At 41.3% G+C, this 27,011-nt stretch overlaps 1 protein-coding gene and 1 long non-coding RNA gene across 3 annotated transcripts in view; one reads left to right on the top strand and one right to left on the bottom strand.

The window, feature by feature from the left end:
* The window catches only part of LOC142418502 (uncharacterized), a 46,520-nt gene that overhangs the window by 12,080 nt on the left and 7,429 nt on the right, over positions 1-27,011 (bottom strand). The window lies entirely within an intron of this gene.
* Positions 11,556-27,011, top strand: part of MMEL1 (membrane metalloendopeptidase like 1) — a 29,915-nt gene continuing 14,459 nt past the window's right edge. The window contains exons 1-8 of one of the 2 annotated variants that reach the window (XM_075520422.1): positions 11,556-11,789; positions 19,898-19,933; positions 20,778-20,939; positions 21,358-21,438; positions 21,926-22,021; positions 22,635-22,753; positions 23,434-23,499; positions 26,355-26,489. In XM_075520422.1, the coding sequence (XP_075376537.1) occupies positions 11,636-11,789; positions 19,898-19,933; positions 20,778-20,939; positions 21,358-21,438; positions 21,926-22,021; positions 22,635-22,753; positions 23,434-23,499; positions 26,355-26,489 (849 nt within the window). In that variant the 5' untranslated portion in view covers positions 11,556-11,635. Of the gene's footprint in view, positions 11,790-19,873; positions 19,934-20,777; positions 20,940-21,357; positions 21,439-21,925; positions 22,022-22,634; positions 22,754-23,433; positions 23,500-26,354; positions 26,490-27,011 lie in introns of both variants that reach the window. The other variant, XM_075520421.1, reaches the window with a different exon arrangement.

Raw genomic sequence — 27,011 nt, 5'->3', positions numbered from 1 at the left:
TGACTGATGAACTGCAATATAATCACACATCAAGTAGAGATGTAGAGGGAAATGCCACAGAACTGACAGTTTAGAACAGACTGTGTCATTTTGAACAACCCAAATCACTTCTCAACAGGGAAACTTCTAATTGACTATAACTGGTGGTGGATTTGGTATCCAAGACCTGATTCAACACACCTTTTAAGCACACACTTAAGCCAATTCCTATCCACAAAACATTTTTCACAGAATCATGGAACAGTCCAGGTTGGAAGGGACCTCAAAAGATCATCTGAGCCAACCTCTCATGGGAAAGAGAGCCTAGATGAGATTATCTAGTCCCCTGTCCAACTGCATCTTGAAAACCTCCAGTGATAGGGACTCTACCATGTCCCTGGGGAGGCTGTTCCAGTGATTAATTGTTCTCACTGTAAAAAAAAAAAAAGTCTTTCTTGTATCAAGATGAAACCTTTCCCAGTGCAACTTGCACCCATTGCCTCTTGTCTTCTCCATGCTGCTCCTTGTGAAGAGAGTGCCTCTGTCCTCTTTGTAGCCGCCCTTTAAGTACTGGAATACCATGATGAGGTGCCCCCGAGCTTTCCCTTCTACAGGCAGAAAGGACCTAACTCCTTCAGTCTTTCCTCATGGGGCAGGTTCTCCAGCCCTTCGATCATCGTGGCCCTCCTCTGGACCTTCTCCGGCCTGTCTGCGTAAGTCTGTTACTGACTGAGGTTCCTCTCAAGAGCTTCCCCTAAAACTGTCCTCTCCGTTCTGTAACATTTGCTAAAATTTATTGCCGTTTCTGAAATTATTTATTTTCTAGACTTTTCAAACTCATAGGGACATCAATTTATTCAATTCATAGACATCTAAAAAGTTTATTTAACAAATACGTAAAGTGATAAGAGTCCTAGAGGTAAGATTAGGAGTTTTACTTTAAGCTAAGCTAAACTAAGTAGTAATTTTACTGGAAAACTGCCTTTTAATAGTCTGTGATCAGTCACCTGAGTACCAACTGTAGACTTAAGGTTTCTCAAGTTGATTGTATTGCTATTATTTTTGGTATATTACACACAAATAGTAATGCACATAAGACCTTATTAATGAAGGCTCTAATTCTACAAACACCAGATCACTCATATTTCCAGAGATTCTCATACTATAGGCATTGCAATAGGGGCCAAAATTTTTTTAAAATGCAGCAGAGAAATAAACCAGACAAGGTGAGAGAGAAGAAATTAACAGTAAATACTATGGACACTTTCTAAAAATAATCTAGCATTTCTTTTAATTTTGAAAAGCCTAAGCCCTTTTACGTAAAAGAATGAGTTAAAAACATGTGTAGACTAAAGCAATAAAGAAACTCAGTGTTGTCAGCTTATCCCGGAGAAGGTAGCAACTTGATCATTATCTCTAGGTAGCAAAAATGCAAAGGAAATTTTAGGCGATATGGGGGCCTCTTAAAAAAAAACATTATTCAAAGAAATCTAGATGAGGCAGCTGGAAGTTAAATAAACTCATACTGGAATATGATGCAAACTTCCAATAGTGCCCTGCAAGCAACTTACTTAAAGATGGTGTAGTGTCTTTATGTCAGCTCTGGAGGTCTTTTTCTAAGTCCAAACAGAGGTTATAGATTTAATGGAGTAATCTGCGTGAAATTCTCTGCTCTGTTCTGCCAGATGCCAAACAAGACATAATAGCTCCTCTGGCATCAATGTCTATTAATCTAATCTTGACTTTGATTCTCTGTGTGACTTTCTTTCATCTGTAAAATGGGGATAATACTCTATTTCAGATGCTTGTCAGCATCTCTTTGTTCTGGGTACAAAGTGCTTTGAAGATTACATTATTTTTACATTTTACATTATTGTAAAAGAGCTGCGGGTTGTCACCAAACCCTTTCCCCAGTCAGCGATGCTGGTAAAGGCCACCCCTCTGTTCTGTGTCTGATACCCGCCTGTTTATTTGTACAACTGTCTCTGGCGCAAGTAAAGGCAGAGCCTCAGCCCTCAGTGGGAACAAGAGCATCCTGGGCACCCCACAGCATGCGCCCACTGGTACAGATTTTGTGTTTACTTTGTTGACAATAGCAAGGGTTAAGAAACAATTAAAAAACCATTTAGATACCTTCCTATAAGGGTTAAGAAACAATTAAAAAACCATTTAGATACCTTCCTACAGGCATGACACTGCCTAAGTTTTAGCCCCAGCGTCTTTGCTGTACATTGGAATCCACATGCCACTTAGGCCCCCTGTACTGCACGCAGAGTTGGCCGCTTCTGAGGGTAAACCATGTGCCAACCAACTCGTACCCAATGGGAAACTCTAACCACCGAGGTGCATCCAGAATCTAAATCCTTTTCTAGTGGGCAGTCAGGTACCCCTCTGCATCTCCAGAGCCAGCGTCCATTCCTAACGAAAGGCACCTCCAGCAGCTCCTACGTGAAGGAACTGACCAGACCTCTCTACCTTCTTTCATCCTGCAGCTCCTGATGCTGGCACAACCACTTTCCACACAACCACCAATTGTTCATTCAGGATGCAAGTTCAGTACCTCTTCAGGCTGAATGATGCGGCCCTTCTAGCTTCCATGACTGTGTCCTAACTGTCAGCGGGCATGCAAGAAAGAGGTAAGGTATGGGTGAAAAGGGGAAGTTTGCTAAAAGTTAAGCATATTTATAAGCATTTTGATAATTCAGGACTTCATACCATGGACAGTCTTGCCAAAACCAAGCGTAACAATTTATTGAAGAGGACTGGGCTGGTTTGGCCTTCTATGTTCAATTAAATGATATGTGCCTGGTGTTTAAATGCATATGACTATGGTTATATACTCTAAATTTTTCAACTGGTCTGAATATCTTTCCTTGGAAAATGGAACTATCTTCTGTCATTTGTAAGATATAAACAGTACATTTAATGGATATCACAGCTGAAATTTGAATGTGCTCTGTAGCCAAAAATAATTTCAAGTAAAATATCTTAAATTCATTTTTTTTGTAATCCATCTTCCCATACAGCAAAATAATGCAAAAATATACCCTTTAAGTCACGTGCACATAATTTTAAAACATTGTGCCATTAAAAATATAATTGCAATATTCATCACTGTACTGAAATTAAGCGTATGGAAAATGAGACACTGCCTTCCAGAAGTCTTCCTGCCATAGTTTCTTGAAAAATCTCTTGGGAAAGAAGTAAAGCATGTCACGTAAAATGAGAACTTTCCTAAGAACGAATTACTATAATAGAAGAAACTTTTCTAAATGCTAACAAGCTAGGAAATCATCTTGTCCACTTAAGGACAGCATTGCTCGTGCCTGCTGCACAATCTCTTTTCCAGTCTAGATAGAAAATCAACCGATTTCAAATATGGTGGAAAGGGTTAATGCTCCCTGCTAAGTCCCTGAGCACAGCATTTGATTCATTGGGCATTCTGAGCCACCTGTGTGCGAGCGAATGTACCAGGGAAAGAGAGAGGGAGATTTAGGCACAGTACTTTGCAAGACCATTATTGGGGAGAGCCTGTCAAAGAGATCAATGCTGATAATACGAATAAGCATTTGTTTCTGACTGCCAGAAAATGTAAACATTCCAATTACATCCCAGAAACTACACAAGCCACTGACCTCTGCAGCTGAAAAACATTCTCCACAAGACAGAGGTAAGACAACATCACATTTTTACCTGCTTCTCCGTGCAAAGTGCATGCATTTAGAAATTCATTGCAGAAATCATTGCATACCTTTTATACATAACACCACTGAAGTCTGATATTTTTTTCTTCTTCTGATGTTCAAAAGATCATTATCTCTACAGGGAGGGTGAGTGAAGAGTTTTGAAACATCATCTAAACTTCCAGGTTTTCCCAATTCTAATCTGTTTCAGGTGTGCATCTACTAGGACTTATTTACACTACACACATCTGGTAGCCAGCCAGCTATAAGAAGATATTTGAGTACTGATTTTTTTTTTTTTTAATGCTAGTTGACAGATGACAGGGTTACACTGTCTCTCAAAGACAAGCCCGTTATTTTGGGGGACAATGGGTTATCCTCTGTAGTCGGCATCCCTGCTACAATAAATCAAAGGGTAGCATCCAGCCATTGTCCTGGAGTCATTCATTGTGCTGATTTACTGGGGACTAGGCTGTTTGGTTGTTTGCTTTTTTAACGTCACCCTATAGCTTCAGATTGTCTTCTGTATTTAAGGTAAATGTGTACGCTAGACTCATTTCTATCACCGTTTCTTAAGTACTCCTTTCACTCTTGAGAAAGCAACGGCTTGGACTGAGGAGGCTGAGGTTAATGAAGACATTTACTAACATTCGACAGTACTGGAATAGTGCATACTGTTTTGGTTACTAAACAAAACTAGTGATGTTGATAGTAAATCTGACAATTTTAGACATGCATTATAAATCGTGGTTCAGGTGAGTTTTCCTTTTGAGATTAATTCATACACACAGAAGAAATATATCTTTGTATCTGTGTAACCTGAACATTGAAACCCGGGTCGCAACCCAGATTAGCTATCTTTCCAGACTTGTGGTTCTTTATTGTACAAAAGACAAAGAGGTAGGCAACAAAAGAGTTTTTAAGCAGTCTCTTCAGAGAGTTTTGAAGCTACTTCTCCATACCCCTGCCTCTCACACACACCCACAGGAGGTGGTAATTTGTAATCTGCACTAAAGAAGAAATGCGAAATATTTCACATGCAAGTGATTTCAGATCTGGTATTGCACTTCTACCGGGATATGGGGAGAGATACAGTTGCTGGATAAAACTGACTGAAAGGAAAAAAAAATGAAGCTTTCACACGTTTAAAAAAATCCACTCTTAACTGACCCATCTGTTCCGAGTATGAAATACTTGTTATCCATCAGTAGCAGAATCCAAAGCAATAGAATCAAAGTGAAATGCAAAGCTGCAATGCAAGGTAGCATAAGCGTGTGCTTTGCCTATTAACACATTCATTTACATTCTTGATTGTGCCCTCATTAGAACTAAGGTGTCACCCGGTCCTAAAACTCTCGTAAGTTAAATAGAACACAATATCCCATATTGCTGTGTATTCCTCTATTGAAAGAGGAAAGGGCTCGGAAAGAAGTCAGAAAGGCAAAAAGCAGACACGTAGGAAAAAAAGTATGAATTTCCTTGGTAAACCACTTGTCTTTGTGTTCTCACCTATGGATGACTTTTCAAAACAAGCTGCTTTTGCTGCTTGTTATCAGAGACACGGAAAATATCTTTCCATAGAGCAATTCTTGTTGAATTACTAATAGAAGAAAACTGTCCATCCAACACACATCACAGAATTTTTGCTTCCTAGATTTTGCAGTGTCCTTCTTTTTGCATGTGTGAGTCAAAAATCCCTGTCTATGTATGGTGTTTGTATATATGCATACATTATAGAATTGGGACATGAAACAGAGAAGTTTTCCAGCTAATCAGTTCTCATTTCTAAAGCCAGACTCAAAACATATGATCAACAAGTACAAAAGCAACACCCTTTCTGCAGGATTTGTGCTGAATTTTCAGAGACATTATTGCATGATGAAGTGCAGGGTCCTCTCCAGTCCTTCCTTGGAAGCTGCATCTGCATTATGTCGGTTTGACAATAGTGCTGCTGCATCAAAACAGAGATAGCTCTTCACGCTTCCCCGTGCCAGCAGTACCCAGAACAGAAGGTTTGGTCATTCTGGGGAAATAAATTTAGAGAAAAGTTGCACATCATAGCCACATCACGCTCCACTAGGAGCTGCAGTGAATTCTTGTGGAATGTCACATTGCAAGTAGTGGCCAAAGCCAGCCCATTAGAGTCCTTCAAAAGCCTCTGCATTAACCACCTTGTACAGAAGTGATGTCATGACAGAAGCTGCACGCCCACACCACTCAAAAGGCTTTGGATGACTGCCTAAAAATCAAGATTTATATATGACTTTTGGATGGGCAAATTATTCAGGGCAAAGTACAAAACCCTGGCATCCAGAGGTACGTGATTTTCTCTCACATCTTAGTATGGATCAGTTTATAAGGAGACACAAAGTGTAACAGATAGAGATGGGTACCATTGTTTCCATGGTAACAATACTCGAGACACATCATACTACGGATGACGTCAGCGCCACGTCCTCTTTGGTTGTGACTGCTTTAGGACACCGAGTTGTTTATACATTTCATGTAGCTGTTTAATACCTGCAGGAGAGCTCCAGAGCACTGGCTGGGAAATAACTGCCCTATTGTTCACGCAGTCCCTGATTTTCTTGGGGCGTACAGAGAGCAGCAACCATTACGACACCTATTCAGATGACGCAGCACATTCGATTACATCAATAGCACATTCGATTACATCAATACTAAACACAGCAAATTGTCTTAGTACAACCTGAATAAGTTGTTGGGAGAAGGTCATGGTCAGCACTGAGGAAAGACTGTGCAAAACCTCAGGATGGCAGGGAGCTTAAATTAGGTAATATATTCTCATGTAATCCTAGCACAGGGTTTTTGAGGTACACATCACTGATGGTAAAACAAACATATGCAGAGAAAAAAAAAATGCACAACCCTTCACAATTTTTATCTTTAGAATCAATTGAAGAGTTGAAGATCAATTTGACATCGTAGGCAACTAAGACAGAGCAACCAAACTTCTGAGAAAGGTAGTAGTATTGTTGAATACTATCTTCTCCCAGCGCAGCGTCCCAGGTATAGCCATGGTTACTCCAGATTCTCCAAGGGAAATATGAAATATTTCACAGCCCTGAATCACGTACAGTCTCCCAGGCAAGTGAGGCACCGGCTCGACTATTTGCTGTTCAGGGCTGGAGATCTGTGACCATAAATTCCTCCCAGACTTGAGAAATTTCCCAAGAAAAGCATTGCATAGAAACTCCAGACCAGCTCCCTCTCTCTATACCAGAACTGCAATAGTTCCGTGCGGTTTGGGAGGCCTTATGCCTGAGGAAGCACCTCTTTAGTAAATAGTCATAGGTGGGGTCTTAAAGTTCACCGTAAAAACATCCTCAAAGGAGGCGGTCATCCAGGTTGGCTACTCAAGCCCCACCCCTCCAGGATCCCAGTGTAGAAATCTATGATTTGAGGCTTTTTAAAAACTGCAGCCCTGCCATTGCAAGCTCTTTACAAATCCGAACTCCAGTAACAGAAGAACCTCCTTTAGTTACAAAGCAAGCAAAACGGGAAAAATCCTTTCAAAGTAGCCCAATACAAACAGCAAACACCTCATTGCTTCGTATGTTTTGCATCTACATTGCTTTGGGGAAAGAGCATGTTTTCCAATAACTGAAAACCCTTACTGTTTCTCAATTTCTGGAAGAAGAAATCCCCAGATCAGTGTTCTCCTTCACATAATTGTAAATAGAGAGAACACTTCCTAAGCTGATTTGTAAAATAAAGGTCTAATGGATTGTGGACTAGACCAGCAGAGGAAAGACTAGTACGTGAAAACTTCTGCAGGCAGCGACTGCCATTGTAACTTTGGCAAGTCACAACGCTTTCCTGTGCTTCAGTTTCCGCGTTAGGATATAAAGCAACTGAACTTCTTTTAGCAATTTCTGGTTGAAATGCACTGCAGAAAGAAAAGTTTTATGAATAATTTAGTTGACTGTGAGATTTAGGAAAAAAAAAAAACCAAAACAAAACCAAAAAAAACCACTTCCACTTGGCATCATCAGATCTCCTTTGCCATAAAGGCTACAAGGTGATACCGAGACTCTGTCAGAAACCAAAATAGGTCTTTCCCCTTAGAAGCAACGAACAGAACAGGGACCTCCCTGCGCTGGTGGAGAACTGTCAAAATGATGGATTACTCTATTTCAGTGACCACACAAAGTTGCTCAAGACAATCAAAATTAATGATTCTGCAAATACGTCCTTTACAGTTGCTGGTCCTTCTCATACAGAAGAGGAGCACTTTTTTTTTTTTTTTAGTTTCTTCCAGCACAGCAATTTAAATACTTGTTACCAGATTTCAGATTTCCCATCACAAAGAGAAACAGCTAATACAAACAAGATACATCATTCTTAAATCAAAATCATACTGTCTAGTATTGCTATCTCTGTGTCTATCAACGTGTATTTTATAGCTCATGTCTCCCTCTCAAACTCTCAGCACAAACCAGAAACATATCATGTCACAAGATCCTCTCACACCCGTAAAAGTCCTTTACAAAATATTCAAGTCTTCCCACCCTCAGCATGTCCATACTAAGGGCATAATTCTGCTCTCACATACATAATTACAGCTCCCTTGACTGCCTTTAATATTAGCTCTGCTTGCCCCTCCTTAGGGAGGGAATTTGCCAATAGATGCATCAAGTACAAGAAAAAAATATTTCCTTCTGAGTTAAAAGGTACGAAAGGATTCTCTTCAGGAACATCCACGTCAAATTTTCCCAGTGTATTTCATCAGCAAAAGTGCCGAGTGGTTCATCTCACCGATACCTTGAGAACAACGACCCATTTCAGCTTCTTTAGGTCCAGCGCATGGGATTTTGTTATCTGCTTTCTGTATATTCTGTATAATTTAATTGTCTGAAAGCACACACTGATGGGATGTTCATTAGTTGCAACAATTGCTCTAAGCCTACAGGCCGTTCCCCTTGTCTTCAGAGCCTGTGTTGGCACTGTCAGGCACATCCCATTGCCTTCCAGTTGGCTTGGTTATACTTGCCTGGAAAAGACAATGCATATATACCCAAGACACTTATATGCTGTGTTTGCCAGTTAGTCAAAATTTGAATCTTAAGAGGATAAAAACAACTTTACCCAATAGAAAATGGTATGAATAGTCAGGGACTTCCTTTACTTCTCTGCAACTGGAAACTTCTGGACGACTGCTTTGGGTTGTGCACTGCTATGCTCACCCAGATGCTGACAGTGTAAAAACACAGGTAAAAAAAAAAATTTAAAATAGGACCTGAAGGAACATGATAAACTTACTAATCCGTTTTCTCCCTTTTCTGACATTCTCTAACCCAAACAGGCTCAGCACTACCTAAACCATGTCCCTGATACCTGCCTGAGAGGTGACAACGGAAGTATTTTCACTACAAATACTAAGCAGTATATTTCAGAGCTAAACTGCAAGAGTAAAAGAAATACAAAATATTTGCCACTACTGACTTTCCAGTCTGATGTTCAAATCGGCCTAACATAACCTTTAGAAAATGCAAGCCAATGCCATTGCTACACCCAAAGTTCCTTGTACTTCCTATTGGAAACAGTACACCTTTTCCTCAGCTCTACAAGGAAGCAAAGCCATTACAGATACAGGAAAAGATTCTTGATATAGTTCCCACTTCCTCACAAAATTTAAAAAAAAAAAAAAAAAAAAAAAAGTATTTTCTTTATGGTTAGGTTAATGCTTTTTGAGGGAAGCTATGAATTTTCTGAGGACATAAGAGAGATCTACATTCTTGGTGCTCATGTATGACCTCAATTAAGTCGCTTTGGGCCACGCTCAAATCATTGATTACAGATGCTACTTAGGGCTTTGTAAGTCCTTTGGCTCTCGATTCTACGGGGGGCCAGGGTCCGCACCCTGAGTAGCAGGCAGTCCGAATCACTCGTAGCACTGAGCGATGAGGCCCCGCCAGTCACGATGGCTACAACAGGCATGCAGAGAAAGCAGTAGGAATAACGCCCTCAGATTCTTGGCATCTTGATTCCCCACCTGTGAAATGGGCAAAAGAACACCCTTCCATATCTTATAGCCACGTTACCACGTTACTACAGGATTAACTACGTTAAATCCTGTGAGGCGCTTGTCTGTTGCAGTATTATGGACCTTAACTGGGTAGACCTTCCTTCGAGCAAGCTACAATGTAAGGTACCAATAAAACTGTTCAGCAATAAGGAAGATTCACATACACAGGAAACTAATCTTTTGTTAGATGTGGAACTTGGTGCAAACAGAAATAAGAGCTCACTTAACTCATCGTTAAATGTATAGCTTTGTCCTTATAAGCAACCTTCCCTTCTGTAGCTAGTTTTCACATATGGACACCCAGGATCTGCAAGTGCATTGGTTTCTTTCAGATCTTTGTGTTCTTATACTCCTCTTCAGACGGTGGGATGAGAATAGCTGCCTTCACACTTGACAGAAGCCTAAGATAACATGACTCTGAAAAAAAAAAAGGCAAATTCTCATAGGGGTTTTGAGGCAGAGCACTGACTAGCAGAGGAGGCTTAGACTCCTGGCAGAAGAAACTGGCATTCATTGTTTCCTACCCCATTCACGGAAACAGGTCTGCGTTCACATTCTTGGAACATTCTGCGTGTACGTTCCCAGTAAACAGGGCTGCTGCAAAGAAATCCCTGCTCTGCCCTCAGCACCTCCTCCTGAATACACACAAAACTTGGAGTGCTGGTGAAGCACGCAGGTCGAGAGAGGTACCAACCCAAAAATTTATATAGTGTGAACTTTGGCAGCGAGTTACACTAGCTCAATAAAGCAGTTTGCGGGTCTGTGTGTGTGTAAAACCACCAACCTGCTTCTCCCTCATTCCAAAGTCAGTTCTGGAAAAGAATAAAATAAAACCCGAGGGAAATCACATGCATATCCTGCCCTTGCTTTACTCTCTTTCCCAGTTGTTACCAGATGGATTTCCAAGCAGCAGCATAAAAGAATTCTGTGCGTAGCCTGCAACAATCTATACATTGGTGTGTTTTCAAACAAGAAGCTGCTCCCGTACATCGCACCCAAAAGCCGCCAGCCCTCTCGGAGCCAGAGGGTTTCAATAGGTTTGCACCTCTCTGACTTCACGCTCCTCCTGTGAGCGCAGCAGCCAAATAACCTGGCGGCAGATCGCCGGAAAGCCAGAGGAAACTTCGGAGAAGCTGCAGCAGAGCGGAGCTGGTGCTGCTTGCAGGCTGGGAGTGCGCAGCCCTGGCTGGTGCTGTCATGCAGCCCCTCCTCCTGCTGCTCAGGAGCATTTGCCTGGAGCTGGGAACTGCACAGGCTGAGCTGGAAGTTTGAGGATGGCTCTGAGAAGACTGAGAAGCCGGAGGTCACAAACTCCTGCAGACCTGGCAGCTGACTCGTCTTCTAGGAGCCTTCTACTTCCCAAACCCTTCATCTGTGCTAAGGACGGAGCAGGCGCAGCTCAAAGGCACTCGCACCTGGAAGGATCTCTCTTTGGATTCTACGGCTGTTAACAGAGCTCTGCAGACCGACTCGTATCCACCGAGGAAAAAGAGGAAAATTCTTTGAAACAGCAAGACGCTTTCGAAGTGGGGAGTGGAAGGAGGCAGTTTTTCCCCTCCTTCCCTGCTTGGGAGAAAGGAGTTGCCCAACCTGGCCGTGAGACTTTCCCATACTTCCCCAAAGCGGGCTCCTGAAGTTATGACGCTGCACCACGGAGAGCCCAGGCTAGCGTAGTCCAGAACAGCCCCCGGCAGCGCACCCCGAGCGCGGCCAATCTGGTAGGCACAGGAGATGGAGAATGAGGTTGGCAAATCTGTGGACAATCAAATGGACAAATACATGTAATAATTTGGAAGTTTTCTTTATCTTTGCTTTTATTCTGCTTCCTTTTTCTCCCTGATTTGTCATGCATTTATCCCTATATTGATTTAGCTGTGCTGTTAATTCTTTTTTACCCTCCCCTCCTCGATTTAGAGTTACAATAATGGGGAAATCAGAAAGTCAAATGGATATTGTGGAAAAATCAACAAAATCTGGGAAGAAATCCTGGAGCTTTGTGGCAATCGGTCTGGCTGTCTTGCTGCTCCTCATGACTTGTGCAGTGGTCGCCCTGGTGATCCTGTATGCCAGCAGCAGAGGTAAGGAACCTGTGAATAATTCTGCTCTTCCCTCTGCAAACAACATACAAGTCTTTTTGCAGAGCTAAATGAAAACAAAAATACAGGGAGACGGGGAGGTCACCTCTGTGAGGGACTTGGCTATCTCTGCCTTGTTCCAAGCTTATGCACAGAAAGGATTATATTGGATTTTATTTCATTTTTAAATTATGTGATGTAAGATTCTACGTTTTTAATTAATGCTATGCCTTTTATTGAATTCAGCAGTGTTTTGACAAAGGTAAGACAAATGTTGCCCTATTTTAGAGGGGAAGGTGTGCATTTGTGTGTAAAGCTTGACATTTCCTTATTTTATAGAAGCCTGAGTCAAGATTCATTATTGCCAGGAGTTATAAAGCAACAGCTGCTTAGCAGATCTAAAGGGGAGATTGCTTATTACAATGTGAAAGCTTTTTTTTTTTAAAAAAGAGATGGCAGCATGCTGCTGAGGAAAGGGAGACTTTTTTTAGTATTACATCAGGCAATTCGATCTCTCGGTGAGATTTGGTTCAGAGACTTTCATGCAAATGTCATGCCAGGAACCTGACAGTGAGGCATATTACCCTGAGGTGCTTTGCCTAAATGTGTTAACTGCAGAGCATGCTTACTCTCAAAACTAAGTTTTTCCACTAGCACACCAAATGCAAAGTCCTATTTAAAAATTCTGTGAAGCAATCAAGGTGATTGGTAGCAGCACCTGCCTCCTGTTTGTCATTTCCATGAATGCCTCTGGGATCCAGCGCTTCGCTAAAACACGAGAGAATACAACCAAGAAGTATGAGTAGCAAAGCTGAAGCAAGGCATTGTTTTCTCCTTACATTGTCTCTGCATCCCCTGCCTGCAGTGAACTGCTTTCCTCAGCACTTGTAAGTACAACGCTGCACAATTCTGAGTAATAATTCATGAGAGAAGCCTTTTTATTGTTTACTCCTTCTGCCACCAGCAATTGAATGTTACCAGCATTTGTTCCAGTGTTAGATGAAGTCTCTGAGTATTTGGTATTCATGATATTCATCAGAAAGTTACTTATATTTATTCTATTAGCTCAGGAGACAGAAGGAAAAATGTTCCCCAGAGCTAGGTCCTAGGGTAGGAGTTTCTGTATCAAAATATTCTGTATCAAAATATTCTGCATCAAAATAAGGCTTTGAGCTATGCAGAAATTTGTTGCTTGCATGCATAAGGCTTTGAGAAATCTGCTCTACATCTTGCTGCTTGGGTTCAGGCAAATCAGACTTCAGGTATTAATAATATTTGCCCAAATGTTGGTATCTCATCCAAAGCCATGGGAGGAGCCTGTGCGTTGTAAAGCAAGTGCTAACTATTACTTTTTTTTTTTTGACGAAAGGCTTATCTGTGAGAAAGCAGTTCCAAAATCTAAATATTTTGCAGGCTCGTATCGTCAGTTAAACTTTCATTGGAAACGTTTCCCCGATTCAGACATTCCTGAGCAAACTCTGAGCGCAAAGCGATTGCAGAGCCGATAGCTGCTCGTCCCGTGCAGCGTGCAGCTCCTCCCGGCTGCTTTCTCATGCCTTAGAGGAGTGTTTGCAGCACTGCCCTACAGTCAGCTTCTCCCCCTCGCAGGTTACATGTAAGCGTGCATAGCTGAACTACTGCAACAGGAGACACCAAGATGTAGTCACGCCCTAGGGTAGCCACGAGCTTTAGGCGATTCACAGGTAGGAACTGAGCAGCGGGAGCTTTAGTCTACACCATCTTTTAGATGAGCGCCTAGATGCACTATTTGCATCTAACGCTGAGAAAGCAAGAGCTCCTCAGTGCAACCAGTGAATGTTCCTGCAGAACAGGAACATTGAAAAGTTTTGTCCAAATACTCCACTTGGTTCTGTTTTGATGTTACATCTAAGCCCATACCCAATGCTCAGGCAAAAGGCTGAAGTCTCTCAGACTTACCAAGTAAAAAGCACGTATTGCTTAAAGCTGTGTAACATAAATATAAATCCTACACAGCAACAGGAAAAAAAAAATGTGGCTGAGCGGCGTTCTTGTGATAGAACCGAGAATATTACCCTTGGGATTCTTTTATTTCTAATTTCACTCAAATGTTAATTTTGAAATCTGTATGGGGCGGTAGATTGTTTACTAAGAGCAGCTTCAGATTCACCGCTTCATCTTTGTACATCCTTTATCAGAATGACACTACCCAGACAGGCTTCTAGAAAATAATTCTGTTTAGCTAACGGAAAATTAAAAGGATTACCTGGGACAGGCCTTACGTTCTCTCTTTTTTTATATATGAAGGTATATATAGGCTTTGTGGTCCAGGGAGAGGGAGTATATTTTTGTTCTGCTTGTATATAGCTTGCAGAAGAGCACTATGGTGCATGAAATTGGCCTCTGGTTATAGCAATAATGCCTGTAATACATGTTAATACTGACTGCGATTTTCATCTATATACCCAGACAAAATGCCCACTGAAGCTCTCACAGCAATGCAGTTACATAGTTCTAGAAGCAGTTTGGGGATTTTTGACATCCAAAGAAGTTTTCATACCCATAAAACCTTGTCTAAATAAGCTAAAAGAAAATATAGTAAGAATAGCAGAGTAATATTTGGGTGATCATAGAAAGGGAAGCAGACAGAGCTGAAGTCATTCGTTTTTGAATACACCATGCTCTCAATCTTTCCATCACACCCACACATACATCTTTGCAGCCTTTTCACAGCTCTCTCTCAGCTATGTTCTACAAATATTTACTAAACTCCAAATCTCGTCACTTGTTGGAAAGGTTACAATCTGAAGAACATTGCAACACTTACGGTAGCATCAAGTCACAGTCAGTGACTTCTCCAGACAACTTTGTTACAAACAACTTCCATTCTCACCTAATTGCTGGTCCTGACTGCTCAAAAGTCACGTTATTCGTTTAATTGATATTTTATTCACTTCCTGGCTTCCAAGTTAGTAGGGTTTCTCACAAGGAAGGTTCGCAGATGATTTTTTTTTTGCGTCTGCATCCCCACAGGTTGTCACTACTCACATCAGTTACAGAGGCTGTTACAAAGCTGGAGGGCACGCTTACGCTCTGCCCTTTTAGGCAGGCTACCAACAAATAACCAAAGAGAAATACAACACCTGGACTAAGCAGCACCTTGTTTCTGGGAGTGGATTTCAAAAAGCCATGTTATGCCCCCGCATTTCCTACGCCGTGAATGCCATTAACGTGCACTTGAAGAATAGATTCGCAAGGACCTGCTGACTAGGGGCAATATCTGAACTGGTCACTGGCACGCTAAGAAAAGGATCTGGCTTGTCTCCTAGGCTGATGCCTAGTCATTCTTTGACTTCGTGAATGTTCATTAATGAGGCATCTATTCAAAGGAAGTGGAGAATTTAAAGAAGTGGCAGCTAACACAAAAGTCATGATGAAATGACATTTGGGTGGCAAGACTCCTCTCAATTCTACTCAGATGGAACTACATGAACGTAAAGTGTGAATGTGAAGTGACAGGCCATACAGGGCTGCAAAAGTGGGCAAACACTCAGTTTACTGATTCTCTCAAGAAATTCTGTCTCAGCCATGCTTACAGATAAACTATAGGTAAGAAATCTTAAGAAAGGTGGAATAAAAACCAAACACTTGTGTTATGGAGTCCATTTGAAGACACTGACATTGGGTATAGACAGCCGTCTCAGAGGACGAAAAGCTAAATTTGGCAATTACGTTATTTGCTGCAAACAATTCACTGTTACAACAGTAACAAAGGCAGTCTGCAGTGCTGACAGCACTTCTGCAGCTGAGATATGTGTCAGAAATAGATAAGGTGCTGAAAGGTAAAGCTCACACTTGACTGCCTGATGACAACTGTGGATCTAATTGTTCCAATGTGTGCCATCCCCAGCCATCTGCGGTCTTCAAAACGCACAGTGGGAAAACACTAAACACAAACTGTGTGCTTCAGAGACTGTACAGAATGATTCGCTTCGCTTTTGTTGTCTAAAAAGGAACTTCAATAAGGCTGTGAAAAGCAACTTGTATTTTAACAAATTGTCATTCAAAAGATGCACTGCTGCAGAGCACTACAGTGCTCTCCAGATCTCAGAAGTTACTCTTACGTCCTGCTGCTGATCAGTAAATGCAGTACTGTTCAGTGGCTTCTTGTAAAGTCAAATTAAGACAATAGAATTCTCTACAGTGTATCCAGTAGGGTCTGAAGCATGTCCCAGCTCTGCCATTTTTCAGGTGAGCAGTTGACCTCTGAAGTAGTGTCTAGAGTGCTTATTTCCCCTCATTTTCTTCCATCTGGAGTAGTCCCACAGCTAAGGTCATTTTATTTAGCTTCATTAAAGCTTACCTTCCCTTACAAATTCTCTGATGGTGCTCTGTCAGACTGAAAGTGAGGAAAGTCTTCAGTCTGCAGAGGGTTCAATGGTTCTTTTCTACTTACAAGACTATCAACAGAGCAAGAGCATGACTTTCTTAATGAAGTAAATGCAAGGGTAATACTGCAGAGGTCCTGAATTTTGAGAGCCATGAAGGAACTTAGTACTGCACAAAGTAGTTCCCGCGATGAAATCTTTCTGGCCCATTTCTGTTCTTTTGACATCCCTCTTTGATAGTTTTAAAAGGTATACCCAAGGAAGGGTAGCTCAGAAGAAAGAGGTGGGAAAATGGAGTGATTAATTTTAAAAGAGAAAAAAAATGTTGTAAGAAGCTAGATCCTAGATGAACCTGGCTGTGGGAGAAGACAAGTGGGAGGTAAGGTTTGATAGGAAGAAACAAGCATTGCTTCCCCACAAACCCTTCCACTGATGTGTTTACTTTCTATGCAGCAGGGGGAACATGGGATTCAGAGCGGAACAACCTGTGCCAGTGTTCCTCTCCTACAAATCACTATCTTCATGCCTTACATTATTGTCGAACATGAGCCCAGGTCCCACTCCTGACTTTACGTTCAGAAATTTCCCATCACATCCGTCTAAACCCTGCTAGAAATGTGTTTTGTTTCAACTTTTAGGCTTCGTGGCTTCGTAGAACATTAACCTGAGTTCTCCCTCCCATGTCTGTACTTGCAGCAGTCTTTGTCCATGGATGTCAAAGGAGAAGTCTCTGTGTCATTATAGCTCAATCTGTCAGCAATATTTAACCAGGGAGGAAAAATAAATATATAGAGAAATACCTATATTTATCCTGAAAACTTGGGCCAGTTTTTAGCAAAGTAGTTTGAGAAAATGAAGTGCACAGAGTTGTCTAGCTGAGACCTTAGAAGGTGCATTTTACATTTGTTTCTAGTTATTTGAAGTTCAAGAGGTGCAGTAGACAGAGCCTCAGTCAAGTGAGCAAAGACCCAACAAATATATTGCGACGTAAACCAGGGCAGTGTTGCTCATATCTCATACAGAGTCAGGTTGGCTTGGTTCTTTGTCAGGAACGGTACTGAGGCATAAAAGAGATAATTGATAGAAAAACAAAGGAGCCACTTTTAGAAGTAAACTGAGAGCCCCTCCCCAGCCATTTCTAATCATCTGGTTTTGTGGCAGAGTGTCAGAGCCCTGAGTGTGCAACCAAGGTTTCAAAACAGATTTGGTTTCCCTGCTTATACAGCTCCATTACATCTTCACAATCACAAGGCCTTTTTTGAATGTGGGCAGTTAGAATCTTGTTGAAAGCAGTTGGGTTCTGGAAACTGAAGTTAGACATTGTCAGGTTATATTAAAGAGAGAAGCTTTGATTTTTAAAAAAAAAAAAAAAAAGAGCAGCTTCATTTGAGTCCTGCCAGGTCCCTGAGAAACGATGAGAGAAATACAGCATACTTGTAGTGCAGTTACCTCTTTCTCACCTTACCCACTGCTATTTCTCCTTGATGGAAAATTTCCATATGCCTTTGAACTACTAGTTTCTTTTCCCCAAAAGGATTTTTTTTTTTTTGTCTTGGAAATACCCTGGGCTTTTAGTTTTTGGTTGGTTGGTTGTTTTTTTAAATTATTAGAGAGTTTAGGAAACTCCAAAAATTGGGCTTAGCTTCATCCAGTACAAAAAAAAAACCCAACCAAAAAAAAGCAGCGCTAAACCCTTCTATGTGAAGCTTCACATTGTTACATGTATTTTGCTCATCCCATGTTCAGATTGCTAGACAGTAAACTATAATAAGGCATGCAGTTATTCTAATGCAGATCTACTCCCACGCAGCACGACGGCACTCGGCTGAACCCTGAATGTTACATTCCCAATCACAGTGGGGGCTTTTTATGTTGCTTCCACTGATGAACTTCAAAGCCCGCTTTTCTTCCCTACTGTTTTATTTCTATCTGAATTACTGTAATCTTGTTCGCTCTCATGTAAAACACTTGTTTTCATTGGAAGGATTTTTTTTTTAGTAACTCTTTTCTGCAAACATCCTAGTGTAAGGATCAAAAAAAAGTTTAAAACCATGGCTAATCCTGTTGGAAAGTGAGGGTATCAAGATTTTGTTTTCCAGGGTGGAACCAAGTAGCTGTCTATTTAACAGAAGTAGATACTAAGCTAGTCCACCTTCACAAATGGGAAATTAAAACAGCAAAATTAGTTTTCTTGTGCCCAGCGTCAAGGCCACTCATCAGGCTGGGGCGCTTAGATACCTCCCGTTCCAGTTCTATAGTGAGCAGCACACAAGAGAGTGACATGACCAGCATCACAAACACATTCACTCTAGTATTCAGCGTAAAAAGTTATGTGTTCACGTACAAAGGCTTCGATGTAAGTCTGCAGCAGAACTTATGGCTCTGAATTCACATCGAGACCCTCTAATCACTGCCATCAAACTCATAGCAGCATATTTAGTGGAGAGCACCAAGCAATAAGAGCTAGGGACTGTTCCAGTTTCAGTTTCTGCTCACCGCTGATGCCTTAGGCTTTTTGTGGATCTTCTTCACCGGAAGAATTTCACAAACCAAGACTAAGTGGTCAAAAATAGAAAATTAATAGCCAAGAGTAACGCTTGCCAGCTTCTGCTGGAATGAGCATACAGACCCATTTCCCCGTGTAGAGGCACACATCATTTTCTTCTGTTTTAGAAGTCACAGCAAAATGCTTCTGCTAAGGTTTCATCGCCTGTGCTCCCCCTCAAATTCCTTGTCACATCACTCCTTCTCTGCAGGCTGAAACTAGCAAGTCGTGAAGGTCCCCAGAATTCCTAAGTCTGATTACTTTCAGACTGCTGAGGAAAGTGAGCAATAGGACTGAGCCAAGGTCTTAATGGAAAAATATTCATATTTTCCTAGAGAGGCGTCTCACGTCACAACTGCCCCGGCTGACACTGGCACACCCATTAGCTCGTAGCACGGTTTGTACGACACTCAGATCTGCTACTTGGAGTACTGAGATGCATTGAGATGACCGATAACGACTTCACTGGACTTTTCCAGGCTGATCTCAAAGGCAGAATGCAGACTTGAACATAGGTCCACAGTCTCCTTCGTTATACGCTATTTCAGCCCTAAACGTTACTGATTAGGGAGCAACCTCTCTGCTGAACAGCGAGGAGTAACCTTAAAGGGCACATCGGAAATTTTGACCAGACGCAGGTCTGTTGCCTTCTTCCACCCCCCTCACCCTACCCCCTCACCCCCCCTTAGAGAAATAAAAATAATTTCTTTTCTTAAAGGTGCTCTTTGACTCAAAGCAGCGTGAAAGCGTTAATCCAGCTACGGACTTTTTGCCTCCTGTTGAAACCTCTCGGTCACAGTGACTTTGAAGATTGTGAAAGAGCTCAGATGCTCAAAGCATCTTAGTATATTGTCTAGAAAGGGATCTCATCCTTTCAGTATGTGTCAGAAAGACTGTGGAGACAGTTAGCGGGTAAAAAAACTGGTCGTCTTCTCCTTCCAGGAGAGTTAAAACTCACTGTCAATACTGCTTCCAATAAATTTTCCTCATAAATCTGCAGATAAGAGATTTCTTCACAGTTGTCATTTGGTATATTTTACTGGCACTAATATTCACTCACTTGCTCTAAAACTAACAGAGCTGTCACTACGGCTGGGCTGCTGGCATGTGACATTGGCAGCAATTTCTTTCCAAAACAACTAATTCTGTCTGCTTTCTCGTTCCTCTCCCTGCAGGCACTCGCTATGGCACCAATTCAGGCAACACATGCACCACACCTGGATGTGTTACAGCAGGTAATTGCTACTATGAATGGTTATTGCAGAGGTGATGTTTTATATGTTGCTACTTCTACCGAACCTGAATAAACAACAGTTCGGGCTTTAAGACTGAAGAAGTTGAAAAGGAATTAAATTCCCCCTTGGGCTAGATACACATTGCTGTTACTGTCAAAGGCAGCAAGTACAGCTGTCCTCAATGCAGTTCCATGTGCAAACACTGAGCAAAAAAAACCCTATTCTTCTCCATTGTATACTTCGTTTGTCACCAGGAGTATCATTCATAAGGAAGCAGTAGAATTGCCAGTGTGGTCAACAGTTCTCTGGCTCTGGGCCGAGCCACTAGGATGTGGATTGACCACCACGGTCGGTATCTATGAAGTGTCATAAGAATCCCCTTAGACCGAATTTTCTCTCAAAGAGAATGCATTCTACACATGGGGCTATTCACCTTCTTATTTTTGGCATCTGCTTGTACACCTCAGGAGAGGCAAGACCCCACCACAGATGTTCCCAGCTGCCCCGGGAACGCTGCCTTCACAGGCAGGTGCTGAAGCCAGGGCCCCAGGCGCAGCAGCGGGCAGCACGCTCGTGCCTGTAAGGCACCGTGCTCTGGGAGAATTACTCTGCCATTTAGAGCCTCCCTCTGTAAAGCAGTGCGAATGTCTGCTGTCAGATGCTTCCTTGCACGTTTAAGCAGAAAATGGGATCCTTTGAGTCTTAATACATGAGAATGAGTCTTATCCACTCTAAGCAGCATAAGCAAGGTGCCTTCTTACCAAGCAGCTTCTTGACAGTCTTTGGTAGTCCCAGAGATTACTGGGCAGTCTGTGGAATTCAACTCTCCAATTTTGATACCTAGCTGCTAGAATAATTCAGAATATGGACCCAACAGCTGACCCTTGCAAGGATTTCTACCAGTATGCCTGTGGGGGCTGGCTGAACCGGCATGTTATCCCAGAAACTAGCTCCAGATACAGCATTTTTGACATCCTGAGAGATGAGCTGGAGATCATCCTAAAAGGTAGGAAAGAGGCTACCTCTGTCCTTGGTTATGCACTTGTGTTTAGTTTCAGATGTTATTTACTGCATGTTATGTAGAGAAATAAACTTCCAGAGAAGTGTTGATTGTGATTTTTTTTCTCTGGTCCTTTAATCTCTACATCTCTTACTACACCCATTTTGTGGGAACATCCTGTTCCCACTGAAAATTAGCCATAGGTGGTTTGGTACTAACTTCAAAAGGAGCAGGACAAGCTGTATGCATGTCCTCCTTCCTGACACTTTTTCCATTAATAGCTCCTTTAAAGAGCACTCTAGTTTCACAGTAATTGAAGCATACAGTAACAAGTATTTATCATAGTCCTGAATTCTCAGTGATTTCTATGAAAAGATCAAAGCTCTCCAGGGCAAAAATCTCACTGCAACCATTCCTTCCCCAGGTGTGCTGGAGACTTCAGATCAAGGGGACAGAGAAGCATTTCAGAAAGCTAAAATACTTTACAAGTCATGCATGAATGAGAGTGAGTCTCTTCTTGTTCCATTGATTCTCTTGTTCAGTACCAAATGTACAAAAGTACCAATGTACTTTTAAGCAAAAGTCCAGTCGATATCTATCTAATCTGCATGGCCTTGCCTGGAAAGCTAATCTCCAGATGAATGAAGATGCCTTAGTACGTCATTAAGGCTTAATATACACGTTCTGGGATATAGAAAGGCTGGATGTCTGTTACCTACCTCTGGTATCAAGGCAAAGCCTTCCCTTCCGAAGGCAAAAATGTGTCCCGTTTCAGCCTTTCCAAACCCATTCAGTCAAAATCGGTACTGAAGTCAACAGAAGTATTTTCATTACTTTTCTGAAGACTAATGTAGGAGACAGATGATTTCATGGTATCTCTTATTTTCTGCTATGACAAATTCAGTTTCAGATTTAAACTGTTAGGCCCATTACCTATTTGTCTTCATTATTTTTCTATGAAAACAATATAGTATTTGTTTTTCCTCTCTCAGGTCTTATAGAGCAACGAGATTCATTGCCTCTGCTAGAGGCCTTAACGATGGTTGGAGATTGGCCAGTGGCTTCTGCAGACTGGAATAAGACCAAAGGTAATGCTGTGCGGAAGAGTTCAGCAGTGTTACGTCAGAATTATTCACTGCACTAAAGAGACTACTGTCATTGAATTAGATCCTCTGTTTTAACTTTTTCTTCATAAACTAAAGTCAAGGCATCATACATATTTAGCACATAGTGATCTGTATAAATAAGAGTATAAATTTAATACCCGTATTATAAGATCTCATTCATGAACAGTGTACATTTTAAGACAGTTAAGAAACCTAAAGGACCAACATGAATAACAAAAACAAAAGCAATAGAACCAATATAGCTGTGTTCAAATGCTTGCATATTGATTAGGGTTTAGAGCATAACTGCCTAACTAGGCGAGGTCATGGTGATTTATACTATGCATAGGCAGTTTTATAAATAAATAAATATATATATATATAATTACTGATTACTTTATATCACTGAGACAGATAAGGCCAGTAAGACCAGTCTAGCAATTTCTAGCCACTATGGGAATGTCCTGTACAAATATTCTTACATCCTGTCCAGTCTGGTTCTAAACAATTTCAGCAATAAGCTTGCAAACTGTACAACTTAATCAGTCCTGATACATACTGATAAATTATGTATGTCTTCCCTTTTACCTCCCAGAGCCAAATTGGAGCATGGAAGAAAAACTCTCCATAATGAACTCCCAATTTAACAAACGTGTCCTCATTGACATGTTTGTATGGAATGATGACCGGGATTCCAGCAGACACATCATTTATGTAAGAAAAAGTTGCAGGGAATTATTCATATGCCAGAATTATACTGGATAGTTATTTACAGTGCATACAGATTAGCTTTCCATAAGTCAATGGGTATGCACAATACTGGCAAAATGTATGCAACAGTTCTGTACCCCAAGAGGTAGATCTGTCTCAAAGTCCTATTGGGAAGCATTTTGTGGTAGCATAATTTTTGTTTCAGTTAAATAAATAAAAATCAATGGACCTTTGCTGAGTTACAGCATTTAAGGGTTGTAAATTCTCGTGACTTGCAAAATGATGGTGAGGTTTAATATGGTGAGGTAGCAGGAAACCACGTTTTTAAAACATGTAAATAATATTTCAGAGTTTGTTCATGTATGCTTATGCATGAAGTCTAGTCCTCAAGTCAAGCAACTTCTTTTCTAAGTTGCTTGAATTTATTCTTAGATCTCAATGGTTACCAAAAGATTTTGCTTAATAACCCACACTAAGTATCATCTAGAAATCCAGAGGCAAAAGTTGTACTTCCCAGTTCCTAGAAAGGTAAAGTTCTTCAATTGTTTGGTAAGGGTCTACTATTGTCGTTCCAACACTGAAAGGATGGCACATGCAGCATTCCGTGGTGCCTTTCAAGGATACCGTTGGACAACACCAGTTCCCGTTCATCACTAACTAAAGAAATGTATGATTTCCTTCAGATTGACCAGCCAAGTTTAGGAATGCCATCCAGGGATTACTACTTTAATGGGGGCAACTATCAAAGAGTAAGTATTCCTTGTAATTTATTTACTACGTGCTACTAAAACAACTTTATTACTTATCCCTGTGTTTTGGAAAACTCAAATGTATGAAACCTTCGTGTCACGTAACAATCAGAATTAGACTGTGACATTCATTGCTACATTTTTTCCTCATTATGCCAAAACTTAGTGAAGTTTACAAAAGGACTGAATAGCTGTATAAATATCAAGCCTCCCCAGAACCGGCCAATTCATACAGATGAGAAGGTTGTGGGAAAATAAATTATCATGGTTTATAGCTTAAAACAGTCTCTAATTTTGAAGGATAGGTTCACATTATCAGTGCAGGTTATCCTGGATTCACTTATATCTTCTTCTAAAGCCACTGATTCTGGATACTATTTTACAAGATACTGGAAAGATGGATTATAGATAAAGGAGAAGAATTGTCATACTGGATCATATTTGAACACACAATACCCCAAAATACATTTTGTTGAGCACCGAAGTATTCAGAATTTTTCACGTGTTCATTCAGGGGAAAAAAGTTAAAAAAATAAAGAAGGTTTACATGGAGCAGCAAAAGCTGTATCAATGGAACAGATACTCAGCTAGTAAGAACCTGCTGCCACTTACCCCCCTCTTTCCCCAAAATTACATGAGAATTGTGAGAGATTATTTTCTAGCTGCCTTTCTCTGCCAGTGCTCAGAGCACAAATGTGAGAGTTTCTGTAAATACAGAGAAAGCTGTTGCAAACATAGCCAGATAATTTATCAGTTTCCAAGATGAAAATACTGCTTCAGTACATTTTATCTTCCTCAATTATGTCACACTAACAAAGAGTATTTGCAGCCTAACATCAAACTAATTTTCCTAACACGAATGGAAGGGAATACAGAGAGACAACAATCAGCATTTTAGACTCTTTTGTCTAGTGGTTGTAAAGGCAGATGAAAACATCAGCGAGACTGGTTTTCTTCTTACTTCAATATATTTGACTATATTCTCATATATAATATAGTCTAAAATATAGCCCTGTGAAGTTTTTATGGGATTGTTTCCACACCTTCTGGACACCTTTATAAACTACCAATTTCTGTTAATCTGTCTCATGATGCAAACCAATCTCCACGGAGTCACGTTGGGAAGTGCAGATAGCTACTGGAACTAGGATTCTATTCTGCAAGTTTCATCTATGTAGTGGCAGTTACAGTAGAAAAGAGGGATATTTATGCATCGTTGCATGAAAGTCAGACTTAGATTGACTTGTAGGAGGTAGAAAAGCAGGTACAGTACATAGATGATCCTAAATTAGCAAAAGAAAACCAGTACTGCTTAATACAGTTTTAATTTGAAGCTACAAAGAAGAAGGGCTAAGGCTGTGTTTTTAACCTTAATGAATAAGAAGGAGACACAACCCCTTTTTATTTGCTATTTAACAGCTCACTTCCCACAGACAATGAACCAAACTCTGATGACCCAAACTCCCCCTGTGCTTAGTCCAGCATCTTTTGGCAAAGCTCATACTGAGGCCTGTGGGAGTCTGGCCTGATTAAGGCCTCAGCATTCAGCCTAAAAACACAAATCATCATCATGTAAGTGCCCAGACTCAATTTCACAACAGTTACTGTATTTATCTGGTTTCCAAGGTCTATGGAGGAAGAAAAGTATGCAAGAAGATGAGGTAGTATTAAGGTTTCCTGCATCAGAGATCAGTACTCCCTCAGCAGCCAAATATCTTTTCAAGGTCCATTCTGAGACACAAATCACAGCCATACCTTCCTGCCAGAAATAAAGCAAAGGTATCACCGAGAACCATCCGAGACAGAACTTTTCTTTCAGACAGTAGAAGCAGAGAGTTTACAAGACTTACAGTATTACTTTCGGAGAACTTAAATCTTCCATGTTTACCCTGGTATTTTGGCTAGTAGGGATCACTATTCCCATAGCATAACTCAAAGCACAGAACTTTCTCTTTGCTCAAGTAGTAATTCTAACCCAGAACGCCAGAGTTGGATTGCACAGGGAAGCAGAAAGTGTTGCTTTCGCTATGTATTTTGAGACTGGCAACCGCACTGTAAGGTACTCCGGGATGAACTGAGGTCCTAGGCACTGCAGTAGCATCTATTATAGTAGAAAAAAAGACGAGAATAATGGAGTGAGGAGGGTTGCATTGGAGACAAGGGCAGAGGCTGTGACCCCTGGGCCAAACTTCTTCACAGCACACTGTAAAGCTAAAATAACAAAAAAGAATGGTTTGCTGAATAAGAAGTGATAGACAGCAAATCTTTTCTTCACAATTGTCCTGGTTTCACCTGGGATAGAGTTAATTTTCTTCCTAGTAGCTGGTAGAGTGCTGTGTTTTGGATTTAGTAGGATAATAACGTTGATAGCAACCACTAAAACATCACTGTGTTAAGTAGTGCTTACACTGGTCAAGGACTTTCCAGCTTCCCCTGCTCTGCTGGGTGCAGAAGAAGCCGGGAGGGGGCACAGCCAGGACAGCTGACCCCAACTGCCCAAAGGGCTATTCCATACCATAGGGCGTCGTGCTCAGTATAGAAACTGGGGGAGTTGGCCGGGGGCAGCGACCGCTGTGCAGGGATGGGATGGGCATCAGTCAGTGGGTGGTGAGCAATTGCATTGTGCACCACTTGTTTTGTGCATTCTTTTATCATTATTATTATTATTTTCTCCTTCTCTGCTGTGCTATGAAACTGTCTTTATCTCAGCCCCCAGGTTTTACTTTTTTCCCCCCCAATTCTCTCCCCCATCCCACTGGGGGGAGGTCGAGCGAGCAGCTGTGTGGTGCGTAGTTGCTGACTGGGGTTAAACCACAACAACAATGCTACACATGTGTTCTGTTTCTTGTGTGCAGGTGAGAGAAGCTTACCTGCAGTTCATGATCACCATTGCCAAAATGATCCGGGAAGACAAGAATATGTCTAAAGATGATTCCTTTGTCCAAGAGGAAATGGCAAAGGTTATGGAGCTTGAAACAGAGATTGCAAATGTGAGTACAGAAATCAAGAACTTCTCAGGATGTTGGGGGGGGCAAGGGGTGAGGGGGAGAGTCTCTTGCTCTTTTGTGCAGCAGTTTTCAACACAGCAGAAAACTCACGGCCTAGAATAAAGCAGAGGGAAGAAGCCTTCTTGTGCCCTCAGCAGCCCAGAAATCAGAGCCTCTGTGTGTATAATTATGCCTAGTGTGTACACTGCTGCTGTGTCTGCTCTAGTCCTAGCCATATTTATTTTTGGAAGTCTCCTAAAGCAGGATAATCTATCTTCTGCTAAACATACACTATGATAACACCAGGGCTAGCTCCCTTGCATCCTTCGAAGTCTATAGCACACTAAAAGTCTCTAAGAGCTTAGTCTTCCATTCTAAAGAGGATAGGGGGAACCGCTTGGCTCAACATATTACGGAAACATTATTGAATTGGGAGGCCTGGGTTCCTGTACCGAAATCTAGAAAGCAGCACTGGACACCATCAAATGACCTTTCTTTTCCAAAATAAACTGTTTTATTGGCATG

Source organism: Mycteria americana, chromosome 18, assembly GCF_035582795.1.
Source record: "Mycteria americana isolate JAX WOST 10 ecotype Jacksonville Zoo and Gardens chromosome 18, USCA_MyAme_1.0, whole genome shotgun sequence".
NCBI classification, from domain to species: domain Eukaryota; kingdom Metazoa; phylum Chordata; class Aves; order Ciconiiformes; family Ciconiidae; genus Mycteria; species Mycteria americana.
Note: the sequence above shows the minus strand (reverse complement) of the source record. Positions and strands in the feature narration are given on the sequence as shown.